Source organism: Pipistrellus kuhlii, unplaced genomic scaffold (genome assembly GCF_014108245.1).
Source record: "Pipistrellus kuhlii isolate mPipKuh1 unplaced genomic scaffold, mPipKuh1.p scaffold_m20_p_8, whole genome shotgun sequence".
NCBI classification, from domain to species: domain Eukaryota; kingdom Metazoa; phylum Chordata; class Mammalia; order Chiroptera; family Vespertilionidae; genus Pipistrellus; species Pipistrellus kuhlii.
In genome coordinates, this window is record NW_023425584.1 from 61,932,473 (window position 1) to 61,951,272 (window position 18,800).

General features: G+C 37.1%; 1 protein-coding gene across 6 annotated transcripts in view; it reads left to right on the plus strand.

Moving 5' to 3' along the window:
* The window catches only part of CLCN3 (chloride voltage-gated channel 3), a 66,105-nt gene that overhangs the window by 36,973 nt on the left and 10,332 nt on the right, over positions 1-18,800 (plus strand). For 5 of the 6 annotated variants that reach the window (XM_036423629.2, XM_036423633.2, XM_036423632.2 and 2 more), the window contains 8 exons: positions 2,229-2,328; positions 4,308-4,495; positions 5,292-5,414; positions 6,465-6,671; positions 10,712-10,792; positions 11,912-12,457; positions 14,817-15,003; positions 16,232-16,630. In XM_036423629.2, coding sequence (XP_036279522.1) covers positions 2,229-2,328; positions 4,308-4,495; positions 5,292-5,414; positions 6,465-6,671; positions 10,712-10,792; positions 11,912-12,457; positions 14,817-15,003; positions 16,232-16,630 — 1,831 coding nt within the window. The remainder of the gene's footprint in view (positions 1-2,228; positions 2,329-4,307; positions 4,496-5,291; positions 5,415-6,464; positions 6,672-10,711; positions 10,793-11,911; positions 12,458-14,816; positions 15,004-16,231; positions 16,631-18,800) is intronic. The other variant, XM_036423631.2, reaches the window with a different exon arrangement.

Sequence of the window (18,800 nt, forward strand, 5' to 3'; positions counted from 1 at the left end):
GTTGTGACTTACTGGTATAATGTAATCCAAAATTACATTTTAAAAAAAGAGAAAGAAATCTCTTTAACTGCAAAATTTCAAATTCCAAAAAGCCCTTTGTAACTTTGGAGTCTGCAATATATATTTATCAAAGTCTTAAGTGTCCATTCAACCGTCTGACTGGTATCTTTGACCCACACTGACCACCAGAGGGCAGGTACTCAATACAGAAGTTGTCATGATGCGCACTGGCCATTTACAAAGAAATGGCACCTTCGACCTGGCGCTCACAAACAAATACTGGCCCCACCATCACCCCATAGCGATACCCCACCGAATTGCAGCAAATGCTGCTGAGATCTCATGGTGCAAAATGCAGCCCACAGCCCAGCCCAACCTGGAAACAGTGGCTGTGGGTGCCAGGTAATGACATCACATAGCAATGTCCAGTTTCCTCTTCCTAGCTACTAGCGTTCTTGGAGTTTCTTCAGCCCAGGAACCCGACTTGCTTTATAGTCAGGTGCAAACATTTTACAGTTTAACTAAATGTCTGTGAAGAGTTTTCCCATGCCTCATCACATTTGATCCTCACAGAAGTCCTGGATGGAGGTAGATAGGAGACTCAGTAGAATCTTATTTTCTTTTCATTAGCCGGAAAACAGAGATTTAGAAAGTTTATAAACTTGACCCGAATGAAAAGAAGTAAGAAATGGTGGAACTTGAAAATGACTTCAGGTTTTCTCATTGCACAGAATATAGTCAAACACTACAGTTAAATATTTTACCCTTTGTTCTCTCTGCGTGATCTACAGTAATAATCTGCTTCATGTTGGTATTTATTGCTGTGTTGCTGACAGTTACCTGAAAGAGAAGTTGGGGTGCTTTACTGGGCTGGAAAAAGTTTAGCTAAATCAGAAAGCAGGCCTAATTAAGCAAGTTTATTCTACATATATAAAAGGCTAAGTTGATTCATGTATGCACAATACATATAAAGTTCTCGCTGGTGCCGTCCTATGGGACAGTTGAGCATTGAAGTCCTACTCATAGGATATTGCTCCCCTGCCCCTTTTTTCTTAGCCAATTTTATCTCTGTGCTGGTCATAATGTAGTTTTTAGAATATGGCTTTTTCTCCCCTTTTTATTTAATTTATTGGCATGACACTGGCTAACAAAATTATACAGGTTTCAGGTGCACAATTCCACAACACATCATCTATGCTATATTGTGTGTTCACCATCCCAAATCCAGTCTCTGTCCACCACCATTTATCTCCTCATAACCCTCCTCCAGCCTCCGCCACTTAACCCCTCCCCCAGGAATCAACACTGTTGTGTCCATAGATTTTTTCTTTCTTTTCAATCCCTTTACCCCTTCTCAACCCACCACCCCCAGCTGTCATCCTGCTCTCTATGTATGAATCTGTCTTTTTTTTTTTGCTTGTTAGTTTATTTTGTTCATTAGATTCCACATATGAGAGGAATTGGATGGTACATGTTTTTCTAGAATATGATTTTTTAAAGCAGTGATGATTTTAGTAAAATGGGTTTAGGTTTAGAAGTGCATGCTCACTAAGAGAGGAAGACTTGGCTTCTTGTGTCTTAGTGAGATCTGGAAATCAAACCTGTTAGCACCATGCTAATCTCACCTCCTCCACATTCCATGGAGGGCACATCTGCTTTACACAGTGGTACAAGAGGGCCTCTGGACCTGCCAGTGGGTCAGGAGCTCTTCACTCCTGCACATTTACAGACCTATACATTTATTTGTAAATTTACTTGTAGAGTCCCTTTATTCACATGAGCGTTTTGTACTACATTCATGGGCATGGGACTGTTATTCACTGACCTTACCTTTTAAAGAATGTATTAATCCACTTGGGCTCTAGGAGCAGAGAATGACTAGAGAATGATCCGTATTTCAAGCTTTAATGTATTATTGCTGTGAATATAAAAGATGCATACCATTTGATACGGTTTAGACCAGTCTGGGTCACACTTTATTTGGTTTGTGGGTGGATCCTTTGTGCTCAAATTCTGAGGTTCTTATTAAAATACATATGTCTGGGTAAATGTTTGTCATTGGTTTACAGGTATAGCAACTGATAGTGGTTCCACCCGAAACTCACCTTTCCCATTATTTAGTGTAGAAAGTACTGTCCTGTGTATAATAACTGAGAAAATTGTTAGATTCTAGAATTGTGGCTTCTAGTCATAGTTTGAAAATGAAACCTAAGCATTTCTAATTTCAGATCAACAGCAAAAAGAAAGAATCAGCATGGGAAATGACGAAAAGCTTGTATGATGCGTGGTCAGGATGGCTAGTGGTAACACTGACAGGATTGGCATCTGGTAAGAAAACATTTTATGCCGTCCTTTTCTGGCTAACAGAACAATAAATAGGTCTCTCTCCTTTCCACATTTTTTTTCAGGTATTGTGTTGGATTTTAAAAATCATTTTTATTTTGTTTCTTTCCTCTAAAAATCTTAAACACAACACTAGAAGGCGGGAGGTTTCTGAGTCTCATTTTGGCTCTTTCCAATTTTTAAAATCTTTCTGGGTTCAGTTTCTGTATGTGTAAAGTACATGGTTTGGACCAGATGATCAATAAAATATCTTTTAATGTTAACTTCATAATAAGTAACTAATATTTATTGAATGCTTCCTATGTGTCATACACTGCTCTAAAAGCTTTATGTATATGTAAACCTCATACAATCCTATGGTATATGCCAGTGATTTTCAACCATTTTCATATCATGGCACACATAAATTAATTACTAAAATTCTGTGGCACAGCAAAATGTATTTTTTGCTGATCTGACAAAGATAGGTATAATTTTTATTGTTGTTGTTAATTCTCAACTGAGGATATTTTTACATTGCCTTTTCAGAGGGGAGGAGGGAAGGAGAGAGGTGGAGAGAGAGAAACACTGATGTTAGAGGGACACATCAACTGGGGTGGGAGCGAACCCAACCCAGGTACATGCCTCTGACTGGAAATCAAACCAGGTCTGGTGCACAGGCCGATGGTCTAATGACTGAGCATGCCAGCCAAGGCAAAAAGAGGTATACTTTAGATTCATTCACACCATGCAGCTTTTGTGTTGGCTATTGTCCTTTTTTTAATTTGACAGTGTAAGGCACATGTGTCAAACACAAGGCCCGCTGGCCAAATCCGTCCCACCAGGCCTTGCAATGTGGCCCGCACCGCGCTGTCATCACTGCACTCCGCTGCGTTTCCATCACAATGACAGTTTATGACTGTTCAGTAAACCATTCGGCCCGCGATTTAGGCTGGATTTTAGATTTTGGCCCCTTCTCTGATTGAGTTCGACACCCCTAGTGTAAGGGAAAAGAGGTCAGTGCCCCTGACTGCCTAGTCAGGTATTGCATGTTTTAAAAATTCTTGCAGCACACTGGTTGAAAATCTCTGGTATATGTGTTATTATTATCACCATTTTACAAACGAGGGGACTGAAGCACAGACAGAGGTCATATAAGAAGTAAATGGCCAAGCAGATTAAAATACAGGAAGTTCAGTTCACTTTTAACCTCCATGCTAGAGTAACCACAAAGTCCTTATGTGTGAGATTTTTAAGAACAGCATTGGAGATCTGAAAACAAACATTAAGGACTGTTTTAATGACTTTCAGCTTCCACTGTGGAAGATATGAGAAAAATTTAAAATTTGTGTGCAGAATAGAGGGAACTACTGATATGTCTAACTGACATGCACAAGAATTATATGACTCATTGATCTTTTTTTATGGTGAAAAGGATCTAGATTTTGTCCATAAGTTTGTGCATTTTTTTGTATTCTGGCAATAAATGATATTGATGTATTTGATCTTTTGTTATTTAAGAAAGAAATGAAAATCTATCACAGTAATTAATGCTAGGAGTTTCACTAATTATTTCTAATGGACATTACATTAATTCTGTTAACTTTTGGATTGAAACATATTACTAAAGACTCTGACTTCAGTAACCAGGTTTGTGAACTTTCCGCCAGTTAGCTATCTTTTGAAGATGTTTTAGTATCTTTGAAATACTTTTTAAAAAATCGCACTTAATTTGAATGATGTAACTAGTTTTGATTTCAAACAAAAAACAACAGCTTTAAAGAATAGGAATTTTTAGTTTTTAAAAAGTAGTATGAACTTATGATAATGAACATTTGAAAATCTTAAATTCACATTATATTACCTATATGAACCTTTATTTGTAGGAAGTCTCCTGTTTTCCTTGGCTTTTTTAACTTGATAGTTCTTAACTCCTGAAAATGAGCTTAATTTTTTTTTTTACCACCTCCTGCTTGTTTTTATAGGGGCATTGGCTGGATTAATAGACATTGCTGCTGATTGGATGACTGACCTAAAGGAAGGAATTTGCTTTAATGCTTTGTGGTACAACCATGAACAGTGTTGTTGGGGATCGAGTGAAACAACATTTGAGGAAAGGGATAAGTGTCCACAGTGGAAAACATGGGCAGAGTTAATTATAGGTCAAGCAGAGGTAAGTCTTCTTTGTCTCAAGATGAATTAATAATTGCTGTAGAGAAATGAGTCTCCAAATTAATTTAATTATAGAGTTAACCACATATTAGATGATTGCAACCTGCATTAAAGGAGAAAAAAAGAAATATAATAGGATAGAAAGAAAAATATGAGGCTACTTTACAGCAAGTAAAATTAAGTATTATTTTAAGAAACTATTGTATTTACACAGTCACACATATGAATCTACTGGGCTATGATGTAAAATATACTTCTTATTGTAGAAAATAAGTGCAGTAGGATCTGTGTAACCACAAAAAGTTGTCATGAAGTCAGGTTACTAAAACTGCTTAACACATATCACAATTATTTGGGAAGTATGAATTGTCAAAAAATTTAGTAAAATAAGGTCCAACTGGTGAAATCTTGGAGAAATCCATAGATTTTTCTTCATGGCATTACAGTATTGAAGTGTGATTATCCTGTTCTTGATGTTCTATAATGAAAATTTTAGGAGTTAGAATTTTATATAACATATGTTACAGGATCATATATGATACATTATTAAAAATTTGCTGTTCCTGAATTTAGAAATTAAAGTATAGCTGAGGCTCTTCACAATAAGACTAAGGTTCTTTGGGATGGATACAAATATGTTTTCGGTTTCTACCTAAATGTTTGTTCATGTAAAGCTTTTATTATTGTGGAAGTAAACAGGAGCCTTTATAAGTTTTACCCATTTCTTATGAGGCAAGCACTTGCATTAGTGGTGCATTGTAAATTAAATTCATACTACTGAACTGTTTGCTTTATAGGGTCCTGGTTCTTACATCATGAACTACATAATGTACATCTTCTGGGCCTTGAGTTTTGCCTTTCTTGCTGTTTCTTTGGTAAAGGTATTTGCTCCATATGCCTGTGGCTCTGGAATTCCAGAGGTAAGACATGCAATACTTAGTAGTAGTATCCTTAAACATTTAGTAATTGTTATGATGCTTATCTTTTTTGCTTCCAGGAAAGTAGTTGTTGTTTTGTTGTTGTTTTTGTTTGTTTATTTGTTTTTGCGGGGGAGGGAATGGTTTGTTTGTAATATATATATAAAAAAAAAAAAGTTTAGCTCTAGCTGGTTCGGTTCGGTGGGTAGAGCATCAGACTGCAGACTGAAGGGCCCCAGGTTTGATTCCAATCAAGGGCACATGCTCAGGTTACTGGCTTCATCCCCAGTGGTGGCCTGCAGGAGGCAGCCATCAATAATTTTCTCTCATCATTGATATTTCTCTCTCTCCCTCTCCTTTCCTCTCTGAAATCATATAAAAATATATTTAAAAATCAAAAAAGAAAAGTTGAAAAATGTGTAAGCTTATTGTAGACATTGAAAGAAATTCTGCCCTATAGTCATTTCACCATTTACCTTGGAGGTTGATTTTTTTTTTTTTTTTCCTTAACACTAATTTATCACATGGCTAAACAAATAGCCTAAGACTAAGAACCTGAAGAAATATCTCATAGCCGGAAGTTATTTATTTTTTAAAAATATATATTTTATTGATTTTTACAGAGAAGGGAGAGGTATAGAGAGTTAGAAACATCGATGAGAGAGACATCAATCATCTGCCTCCTGCACACCCCTTCCTGGGGATGTGCCCGCAACCGAGTTACATGCCCCTAACCAGAATCGAACTTGGGACCTTCAGTCCACAGATCGATGCTCTATCCACTGAGCAGCAGGAGAGGTGGGGGGTGGGGGCGGGAGAGGTGGGGGTGGCGGGAGGGAAGCCTGCTGGAAGTCTTGCAGGAATATTCCTGCAACAGGTGCCTAGTATGTAACGTATTAGTTAAAGCTTTTGAAAAATTAATTGTAAATTGTTCATAGTCTACCAAAGTTTATGAGGTGGTATTCTGAGTAAAACAAGAGAGTCACTTAAGTTAGTTAAGTTCTCATAGTTCTTTTTAAAGGATATCAATTTGCCTTAATCTTTCCTTTGTAGATTAAAACTATTCTGAGTGGATTCATCATCAGAGGTTACTTGGGAAAGTGGACTTTAATGATTAAAACCATTACATTAGTACTGGCTGTGGCATCGGGATTGAGCTTAGGAAAAGAAGGTCCCCTGGTACATGTTGCCTGTTGTTGTGGAAATATTTTTTCCTACCTCTTTCCAAAGTACAGCACAAATGAAGCTAAAAAAAGGGAGGTAAGTAAACTTTTCTAGTATATTTGATATATAAATATCTGTCATATACACTTAATTCAGTTGAATAATTTTCTAGTGTAAAAATCACATTTACTCTTTACTTTTTGGGTACATTTTGTGTTCAGATTGAAATTACAACAGGAAAGTTGTTTGCTGCTTTCTCTTTTTGTGAATAATCGTGAATTGCTCCTCTGAAGTTTTTCTCAAATGTAGTATTATTTTACTCTTCTCTCTCATCATCAGTATTTCTCCAGGGTTGGAAATATTAACAGCTGTGTTTTCCTGAAGTGTCTGATGCCAGTGGGAGGGTGTGTCATCTGCAGAGAGCTGTCTGGCACCAGGGGGAAGTTCTGAGGGCCTCTAGACGGCCTAAGGTTTAAATCAGAGATTACATTAAAGGAGATGTAGGAACTCCTCTTTATTCAGCTGGTAGGGAATTTTTTTTTTAATCATTTTTTTAGAGCCCAGCCTGAGATCATCCCGGAGGTCTTTAAACTTTACATATTATAGTTTCCCTGATGTTTCTAGATTGCTCTGGCTGTCTTTTAGGAGGAAGGTAGGTTCTGGGATCTTCTGTGTTAGCTCTAAACTTGGGAGGCCCAAACCCATCCTGTTTTCCCAGTCTAATCTGCAGTTCTAGATGGTGCAGAGCCCTTTGGGTTTTAAGGTACCGTATTTTATATCTCATTAAATATAGAGAACTCAGGGGTTTCTGGCCCTAGCGTAGGAGGAGCTTTCAGCCTGATGTGTTTTATATTACAAAGAAAAAAGTAGAGTATTTTTACTTTTTAATTCCTCAATTTAAATAATTCCAGTTCATTTTAATGCTAGCACTGAAACATTTTTACATTGGCAGTAGTCTAAAAGTGGAACATTTCAGAGCATCATTGCTCTATCTTTGGATGATAATTGTGACTTAAATACTATCTATTATAATAGCGAATTTCTACCTTTTTCATCTCATGGCACACATAAAATAATTATTAATATTCTGCAGCACACCAAAAATATATTTTTGGCCAATCTGACCAAAAATAGGTATAATTTTGATTCATTCACACTGGAAGGATATTGTATTGGCTGTTACATTTTTTATTTGACAAGGGGAAAGAGGCCAGTATCCCTGACAATAATTAGGTGTTGCATGTTTTAAAAATTCTCACGGCACACTGGTTGAAAATTGCTATTATGTAATTAGGATAGCATTGTTATTGATTACTTACTATGTATCTGGTTCTATGTCAGATTCTTTACTTGCACCTTAAAATTCAGTCCCATGATAATCCTATTAACATGGCATTATCATTCTCATTTATAGAAAGGTAACTAAACAAATCTTGGCTAATTTGCCCAAGATTTCATGTCAGAGTGCGGATTAAAATTTATTTTTCTTTCACTCTAAAGTCTATACTCTTAACTACCCTACTACTACTACTACAACTACTACTACTACTATGGCTGTGTGGACGTGTTTATATCTTCTCAAAACAAAACCTAAACTATACTAGGGTAATTAGGGGTTAAATGGAACTACAGCATTCATCTCCCCAGTTCACTTCCTTTACTTGCTATTGTATCATGACATTTTGAGGGTGAGATTTACATTTTTACTTATTTGCTATAATAATTTGTGTATGGGGGCAATGTTCCTCCGCCCAGCCTACACCCTCTCCAATCTGGGACCCCTCAACGGATGTCCTACTGCCGGTTTACAGGGATCGGGCCTAAACCAGCAGTCAGATATCCTTCTCACAATCCGGGACTGCTGCTCCTAACCACTCGTCTGCCTGCCTGATTGTCCCTAACCACTCTGCCTGCTGGCCTGCTCACTCCCAAATATACCCCCCCCTTCCTGATCACCTCCACCTGTTCCCCCTGTTGGCTTGCTCACTCCTCACTGGCCGCACCCCCCTCCTCCCCCCCCCCCCCCACTGCCCTGCTCGCCACCACCTTCCCTCCCCAGTGGCCTGCTCACTCCAAACTGCCCCCCGCCCCCGTCCTGATCACCTCCAACTGACCCTCACTGATGGCCTGCTTATCCCAACTGGCCTTCCTGCTGGTCTGCTTACCCCCAACGGCCCCTGCCGTCCCATCCTGGCCTGATCAACTCCTGGCAACTCAAGGTCCCAGCCGCTCCTTTTTTTCTTTTCCTCTTTTCCTTTTCCTTTTCCTTTTCCTTTTCCTTTTCTTTTTCTTTTTCTTCAGTGCCTCCTTGAGCAGAGGCCAGGGCTGACTGGAAGCAATTCTCTAGGATTTATTTATCTTCTATAATTGAAACTTTGTAGCCTTGAGCAGAGGCCAAGGCCTGCCAGGGCTGTGGGAAGCTTGGCTTCCTCCCTTGTCAGAGAAACCCATGCTTCCTTCCTGCTCTGTGGCCATAGCCATCTTGGTTGGGCTAATTTGCATACTTACCCCTGATTGGCTGGTGGGCGTGGCTTGTGAGTATAGTGGACAATTTGCATATTTATCTTTTATTAGTGTAGATTATAAATGGAAAATGTAATTTATTAGAAAATGTTAGAAATTTAATTCATCTGAATTTTAATAATGTTTATGACAGTTTTATTCTGTCACCTTAGTATATAAATGTCTAGAGTTTACTTGTTAGTGGAAGCATTTAATCATTTACAATTTAACTTTTATGATTTCTAATTTCTTTTTCAGAAATGTAAAAATTGAGCATTTGAAGAAATGTTTTGATAGCCTTAAATATTTACTAAAGTAGTGAAAAGAGTAAAGACTCTTAGAAAAGCAATTAGAGATAGATGCCCAATGTGAAGTTGGCTTCACATTGGTGGGATTTGGATAGTGTCCAAGTGACAGACCAGGAATCGCAGAGAAAATCCACAAGAGAGTTTATTATGTGGGTTCTGGCTGGTGAGGCTATATCCTAAGGGGCAGCCATTATTTGTGCTGAAGGCTCTCCATATTGGTAGTGGCAGTATTTAGTATTTTCAGAGGACTTATATTAGTGAAAACATAGGGAAACTCAGTAGTTTTTAAGTTCTCTGGATATTTTATTAGGATTTGGACTAAGGCAATTATTAATGACTAGGGGCCCAGTGTACAGATTCATGCACATTGAAAGGAAATTAATTAGAAGATTCGTGCGTTAATTATGTTATTACAAAAAAGTACATGTCAAAATAGTATATATAATATAGTATTATTAAAACATGCATGTGATTGGTGCTGAGAGCTTTATTTGTATCGCACATGCACGAGTTAATGTTTATTTTTAAATATATATACACCTGTCGGTCAGTTGGTTGGATGGTCAGACAGGTGTACAGTTGGACACAGCCTTTTATATATGTACATGACACAGTTAGCTCTACACTATGAAAAAATTATATCCTATTTAAAAATAAGTAAACAGCCCTAGCCAGTTTGGTTCAGGGGATAGAACATTGGCCTATGGACCAAAGGATCCTGGTTTTGATTCCGGTCAAGGGCAATACCTCAGCTGCAGGTTCCTCCTCGGCCCGGGCCCCGGTCTGTCTGGTCATGTGCAGGAGGCAACCAATCAATATGTTTTCTCTCACATATTTCTCTCTGTCTTAACCTCCCTCTTCCACTTTCTCTAAAAATCAATGGAAAAATATCCTTGGGTGAGGATTAAAAAATAAATAAATAAATAAATAAATAAAAATAAGTAAACAACTCTGCCCTCAAACTAGTTACTACTGTTTCCACTGGTCTTTGCAAACAAACATCTTGAAAGTTGGCTATATTTGTTGCTTCTTCTTTATATCCCATTTCTATTAGCATATCTTGCATAAGTTTTTTTATTATTTTTTTATTTACTGAACATTGAATATATGATTGACCTTTCAATTAAACCAGAAGATAAAAAAAAAAAAATCTTTTTAGAGGAAATATGGATTTGCATTTACTTGAGGAGGGAGACAAGTGATTTAAATTCAGAAGAGTCATTTCGAAAATTCAAGTAATGTGAAGAATTTTTATTTGGCATATGTTTGAATTATAAAAAGATGCAATAAACCACATCCTTTTTTTTTTTTTTTTTTTTTTTTTAGGTGCTCTCAGCTGCCTCAGCTGCAGGTGTTTCTGTGGCTTTTGGTGCACCGATTGGAGGAGTTCTTTTTAGCCTGGAAGAGGTAGGTAAAAAAAAAATAAAAATAAAAATACAGTAATTAAAGTTATACAATATAATTACTATTAAAGTTTATTTTAGCATACTTTTCAGTTTTATATCTAATGAAGTAGGTATAGACTTTGTTTTTAAGTTTTCATTTTTCACTCATACATAAACGCTAATATAATATATATGTTCTTTACCCTGAGAGAAATCTTTTTAAAAAGATTATTTATAAATATTAGTTATTGCTTAAAATTTAACGTGGCTGACACATTAAAGTAAGCAGATATGAATTTGATTTAACCCTTTGCACTCCGAACCATTCTGGACACTGGCTACCAGCTACTCGACGCTACTTTGCGGCGGACACGTGCGTTGAATTAACTCAATTCCCCGTAATCACTAATAAACTGCAATGTCTCCCCTGAGAGGGGACATCCGAGTGATATGCTAGAATTCCGAAGTCCCCTGAGAGGGGACAGCGGAGTGCAAAGGGTTAATAAAGAAATATTTAAAACGATCTATCCCTATTAGCTTAAATACAGCCCTTTTATTTAAAAATTTTAATTCCTAAATCATCTTTGTAAGTTTTTCTTCTGTGACCATTTATATTGTAGTTATTGATGTTTGAGGAGATCATTTTAGTTGCTTTAGTAGAATATTTTGTTTTTGTTTTCTCTTTGGTGCTTAAGACTTTTTACACATTTACACAAAAATATGAGTAGGAGTGTTTTAAAATGTACTTTTCTAGTTATTTCTATTTTCTTCTTTTTAAAATTTAATATAGAAGAGGTAAATCAAATACTTCTGTATGAACTAACAGGAGTTGGTGGCAGTACATTTATTGTTAACTACTATGATTGGAAGTGAAACTCATTTTGAAAATAAATGCTAGGTATTGTAATTATTAGACATTTATGACTAGTTGATATTGTGAATGTATAATGAGGTGATAGTTAAAGTTAATAAAACATCAATATTTTTATTACCATAATGTAATAATGGTAAAAATCCATTCTATGTAAATTCTGGTGGCAGAGCAAAATTTAGAACTATGACATCTACTGTTCAAGTTATATCAGAAACATTTTATAAAATTATACCATTAATTTTTCTTTTTCTTTTTCTTCTTTTTTAGGTTAGCTATTATTTTCCTCTTAAAACTTTATGGAGATCATTTTTTGCTGCTTTAGTTGCTGCATTTGTTTTGAGATCCATTAATCCATTTGGTAATAGCCGTCTGGTCCTTTTTTATGTGGAGTATCATACACCATGGTACCTTTTTGAACTATTTCCTTTTATTCTCCTCGGGGTATTTGGAGGGCTTTGGGGAGCCTTTTTCATTAGGGCAAATATAGCTTGGTGTCGTCGACGCAAATCCACCAAGTTTGGAAAGTATCCTGTCCTTGAAGTCATTATTGTTGCAGCCATCACTGCTGTGATAGCTTTCCCTAATCCATATACTAGGCTCAACACCAGTGAACTGATTAGAGAGCTTTTTACAGACTGTGGGCCCCTGGAATCCTCTTCTCTTTGTGACTACAGAAATGACATGAATGCCAGCAAAATCGTTGATGATATTCCTGATCGTCCAGCAGGCGTCGGAGTATATTCAGCTATATGGCAATTATGCTTAGCACTCATATTTAAAATCATAATGACAGTATTCACATTTGGTATCAAGGTAAGTGCCATTGTGGGGTGATGTTTAATCTTGCCATGATCAAAACTTGTATGTGGAATGGGAGATGAAATTTTTATGTAAAGGTGGTTGTTTCATAACTGTGGCCTGAAAAAGTTCTTATCTCCTGGGTTCAATTTTAAGAAATGAATAAAAGAAAAGAAAAATAAATCCTTAGGATATATTGTTGAGCCATGGCATCTGTTAATTTGTAACAAATTACCCCCAAATCTAGCATCTTAAGATAACTTATTTTGCTATTGAAAGTGGTCAGTGATTTGGTAATGACTCAGCTGGCATGTTTTGGTCTCTCATACAGTTGTCATCAGACCTGGCTAAGGTTGCTCATCTCATAGACATTCATTTGTCTGACACCTTGTCTGAGAAGATTCAGACCTGGAATATCTGGCCTTTTCTAACATCTCTCCTTCTGTGGTTTTTCTGGAATGATGCCTCAGGGTGGTTAGATTTCCTACATGGTAGCTCAGGTTTCCAAAAGCAGGTGTCCCAAGAGGACCATTTCTAATCTAGCCAAAGAAGTCATACAGCATGCCTTCTATTGTGTTCTGTTTGTCTAGACAGCCACAAAGGCCCACCCAGGTTCAGGGAGAGGGATATATATTCTACCATTTAGTGGGAGGGGTGTTAGAAATTTTATGATATTTCTAAACCACTTATTTGTTTACTATTGCTGCAGTAATAAATTAGCACAAATTTAGTGGCTTAAAAAAAATCACTAAAATTTATTACATTTCTGGAGATAAGAAATCCAAAATCGGCCTTACTGGGCTAATATTAACGTATTCACAGGGATTCTCCCCCAGCCTTGGCTCATGGCCCCTTCTTCCATCTTCAAAGACAGCAATAGATGGTCAAGTCTTTCTTTACCTCATCATTCTGAAACTCACTCTTCTAAATCATCCTTCCCACATTTAAAGCACCTTTATTATTACTTTGGGCCCAGCCAGATAATCCAGGATAATCTCCTGTTTGAAGGTCAGCTAATTAACAACCTCAGTTCTATCTACAATCTTAATTTCTCCTTGCTACACATATTAATAACATAATGAATTCACAAGAATCAATAATGTATATGGGGAGTCAGTTAAACCATGTTCTTTAAATTACTCTACCTGTAATTCATATAATAATATTCTCTAGTGTTAGTATGCTTTCACAACTTACATTGTGGGGAATAACAGCCTGATTTTAACAAAATTGGAGTGGTGTTGAAATAAGGTCTTTTTTTTTATTTTTATTTTTATTTTAGAGAGAGAGAAACTTGATGTTCCACTTATTTATGTATTCCCTAGTGACTCTTGTATGTTCCCTGACCAGAAATATGGTCTCTTTTATATTATCCTCTGTGTTTAGTCTACATTATATTAATTAAATATAAGAGTTAAATAATAGAAAAACCTTGAAATTTTCCTTTTTCTTCTTAGTGAATCAAATTAAAGGAGTTGTTAAAGCTCCCTAGTTCTACAGTAGTTGATTTTCTGTTAAAAACAAAAAATGAACACACACCCTCAGTTGAGCTATAGGACACCAGAGGCACATTGCCCTCTGCTTTGGCCAAAGGATCTAACTGGCAGGAGAATGAAAAACATATTTTGATCCCTTCTATTTGGATATCCATTTAATGATCCTGATATATTCTTTAACTTGCCAACACTTTGTGCTCAGCTTATTTCATATTCACAACAGTTTAGAGCTATTCATATTTTAATAGTTTTTAAATTACCTTGCTTAATTTGTTTACTGTTTCTATTATCCTCATTAGATTCATATGTATGAATTAATTAGAGAAAAATATTTATTGACTAAACATATATGCATGCATGTATACATATAAAAATATAATATAAAATCACTTCACAATTATTGGGACACCTGGTAACATTGCCTGCTTTACATTGTACCATTTAAGAGGGATAGCATCTAATATTTCTATCATTTTATAAACTAGTAATATATAGGAAGGACATAATTTTGGAGTAAAGGGAAGTACTTCATATTGAATTGATTTAGAATTATGAAAAGTGCTTTGTACTATTTTTTCTTTCCACATTTTACCATGTACTAATGAAAATTTTGTTAGGGGTTGGCATTAAAGAACCCCTACCTAGAGAAATAGCCCTTGGGTTATTTTCTCTTTGGACTAGAGAATGTGATGTGTTACTTTGTAACTGAATTCATGGAATTGTTAGGATACTGTATAGTATTATTTTGCTAAAAGTTTTAGGATTTTGCTATGTAAATGTGAAAAGAAGCAAAAGTGTTAGAAAGAAATCCACAGAACATAGGTTTCAAGCATGCAAGTGAGGACCTCTGCCTTATCATGTATTCTGTTTTGCCGTAGGTTCCGTCAGGTCTGTTCATCCCCAGCATGGCCATCGGAGCGATTGCAGGGAGGATTGTGGGCATTGCAGTGGAGCAGCTTGCGTATTATCACCACGACTGGTTTATCTTTAAGGAGTGGTGTGAGGTTGGGGCTGACTGCATTACTCCTGGCCTCTATGCCATGGTTGGTGCTGCCGCGTGCTTAGGTAACAACCACTGTGTTTGTATCTGGATGCCTGTGAGTCTGAGAGAGCTTGCTTGTGCTTAATTGGTAGGGTAGGGTTAGGGAGAAGGTGGGGCACAGGACAGAGGAAGAGAGTGTTTGCACAGAAATGAAACAGTGCTACTGCTACATGATACTAGAGGCCCAGTGCACAACATTCATGCACTGGGGGAGGAGGGGCTCCCTAAGCCTGGTCTGGGCCCTCTCAAAGTCCAAGACCCCTCAGGGGATGTCTGCCTAAGCTGGCAGTCAGACATCCCTCTCATAGTCCAGGACCCCTCGCTCCTTACCACCCACCTGCGGTGGAGGTGGGAGAGGCTCCTGCCATCACCACTGAGCTCGTCAGCCATGAGCCACCTGAGTGGTGCTTTCCCTGTGGGAGTGCACTGACCACCAGGGGGCATCACCTGCATTGAGCATCTGCCCAGTGTGGTCAGTTTATGGTGATTGGGATGGATGATTAGATGAGTTTTCTGAGGGAGGGAATATTATACTGCTACCATAAATCACAAGGCATCAACATACTTTGCTTATTTTGAAAAAATTTAGAGGAGAGAAATATAGTAAATTAATACTCTGCCTACATATCAATTTCATTTGTAAGGTGGTAATAAACAAGATAGCTATGATGTCCTTCACCAGATTCCTTAAGATTGAATAATATTCTTTTTAAAAATATATTTTATTGATTTTTTTATAGAGAGGAAAGGAGAGGGATAGAGAGTTAGAAACATCGATGAGAGAGAAATATTGATCATCTGCCTTCTGCACACCCCCTACTGAGGATGTGCCCGCAACATGCCCTTGACTGGAATTGAACCTGGGACCCTTCAGTCTGTAGGCCGACGCTCTATCCACTGAGTCAAACTGGTTAGGGCAATAATAATATTTTTTAAGGGTGAATTATGTCTTTGCTATCTCAGTGAAACAAAATGGCAAAGTTGTTTTGGTTGGACAGCTGTGGATTTTTTATAAGAAGCAAGCAGGTTTTGAAATGTTATTTCAAATCTTCTGTGCTATAAAAAAGATGGTTGGTGTTCTTTTAGATCTTATTAAAATAGTAGTAATTATCCTAATTGTAGTTTTTGATGATAATCCTTTTCACTAAGTTCTACTTATAATTTGTATTCATTTGCCTAGTGCAAAAATTCTTTTAGCAAGTATTAATGAGGGTCCTGTCCTTTCTGACCAGTGGTGCCTATTTTTTTCAGGTGGAGTGACAAGGATGACCGTCTCCCTGGTGGTTATTGTTTTTGAGCTCACTGGAGGCCTGGAATATATTGTCCCCCTTATGGCTGCAGTGATGACCAGTAAATGGGTTGGAGATGCCTTTGGCAGGGAAGGCATTTACGAAGCGCACATTCGGTTAAATGGATACCCGTTCTTGGATGCAAAAGAAGAATTCACTCATACCACCCTGGCTGCTGATGTCATGAGACCTCGAAGGAATGATCCTCCCTTAGCTGTCCTGACACAAGACAATATGACAGTGGATGACATAGAAAACATGATTAATGAAACCAGCTATAATGGCTTTCCTGTCATAATGTCAAAAGAATCTCAGAGACTAGTAGGATTTGCCCTCAGAAGAGACCTGACAATTGCAATAGGTACCTTTTTTAAAAAAAAAATACACTTTTATAAGTATCATTATCTAGATATCTAGTAGATTTCTGGAAGATAGGAAAGCAATAAAGTTTAATTGGTGGGGTTTGTGGAGTCAGGTCTTATATTCTTTAGAAAAGGAATTTATGCTTTTATGGATTGTTTTCCTGCTAAATAGAGGCTTATTTTTGACTTGGCATTGTTATTAGTTTGGAGTCAAATCCCCCCCCCCCGATAAGCCTTAAGTTGATTATTCTTAATTAACATATAAGACTTTAACAAGTGCAAGGGCACCCAGTGAAATACATTCTTCTATTTAATAAAGTTGGATTATTTGAATGTAAGTTATTGAAAATTCCATCTTTATTGGTCTGTTTCATACCAGATTCACAAGGTTTTTGTGTTTTGTTTTTTTCAGTTTTTGGATTTAGGTTTATAATAGTAACTTGTAATATCTAGTTTAAAGTGAAAAAAGTCATTGAAAAAAATTTTTTTTTTTTAAACGTCAGATTGGAAAAGTATATAAGTGCTGTTGCATTTTGAGCTAAAAAAAATTTAAAGGCGTTAGCCACACTATATTATTTCTTGGAAATAAATTAAACTTTTCCCCTGAGGAGGAAGCAATTGTGTTCCTCCAAAATTGATTTTTGCTCTTATCAATAGTACTACAGTCTTAATCAGGATACCCATAAGGCTTTTAGTCCTTTTCTACACAAGCTGACTCTCCCCCCTCACCTTCAAAGGTGATAGTGGATATTTTCATGAAGTTATTGCTTTGACACTCTGCATGTTTTAGTAGAGGACCCTGAGCTGAAAATGTCAAGCTTTTGGTCTGACTCCAAAGGTCACTCATGAGTCCGTCATCTCCATTTCAACTTATCCCTGTGGCAGTTGCAGAAGGATTGTAAAATATCCCCATTTTTGTGCCATTGCAAGAGGAAAGACTAGACAGTATAGATGAGAGTATTTCTCCAATCAAACTGGGAAGAAATTCAATTTGCAAGAGCTGTTAAAGTAGAAATAAAAAAAAAAAGAGAAGGAAATAGTTTTCGGAGAATATCCTACTTAGTTTAGGAAAAGGCTTACACCTTTAGAAGATTTTTTCAAAGACCAGCAATCCCATCATTCCAAGTTTTGCTCTAAGTAATTTCATAGTAGTTGCCAGAGTGGCTTTATGTGGTCAGACTTGTCTCTCTCCAGGTGTTTCAGCTTATAAATCATTGCCATGACAAACCTACAATCAGAGAATTTCATTGTTTAGATTCCTATTCTTCAGGTTTTAAAAAGAAGAAGATGGTAAAGTTAAGATTTACATTCTCAGTCAGTGGGTGTATTTTTTAGATTTTGTTATTGTCTTGAGAAATAGAATGTTGGGTTGGCAGATAGTGTTCATAAGGGAATAGAGGTACGTTAAATATGTTTAAGTTTTTGAATGGAAAAAGTAGACCTGTATGATAGGTTTTACACATATAAGCATAATATATAAAAAGCTTTATTAAAGGACAGTTTTGAATACACACTAAACTCAAAATAGATGCATGAAGCTGGCTATTTTATTTTTGTATTCTCTCCATTTCCTGGATTTCCTTCTTGTTCCCATGGTCTCTCCCCTTCTTCTACAGTTTTCTGCCTCATTGCCACTTCCTGTCTAGCACTCAGAGTGGGGAGTGGAGGTAGGCAGCAGGACCGAAGCATGTGAAGCTGAGCACACCGGAAGGGGCAATTATCACAGCCTTTACAGATAAAACCTGGGAAGTCAGTCTGTGCCCATTATGTGCGTAATTGTAGTTTCAACCCCCTTGTTCATAGTCGTGACTCATCTAGAAAATTAAACGTTAACATTAGCAGAGAGAGAGAAGGAGCTGATTCGTAGTGGTGAAGTACACACCATTGGCAAAGCAAGGACATAGCTTTTTTCAGTCCCACCTCCCAGGCAGGAGAAGTGACTGTTGGCACAGGCAGCTGTTACTCGATGATGGATTCCTGTAATTTGTGCAGGTTTAAAAATCTCATATTCCAAACATACTTCCTTTTCCCCCAGGGTTAATAAACAGCTTCAGTGCCACTGAAGACAACTGAACCGTGATTTACCAAAAATATTTTATTTACATGAAGATAGTTTGTTGGTTATGGGATCTGATTCTGTCAAATACAAGAAATGGCTAACTGACGTTT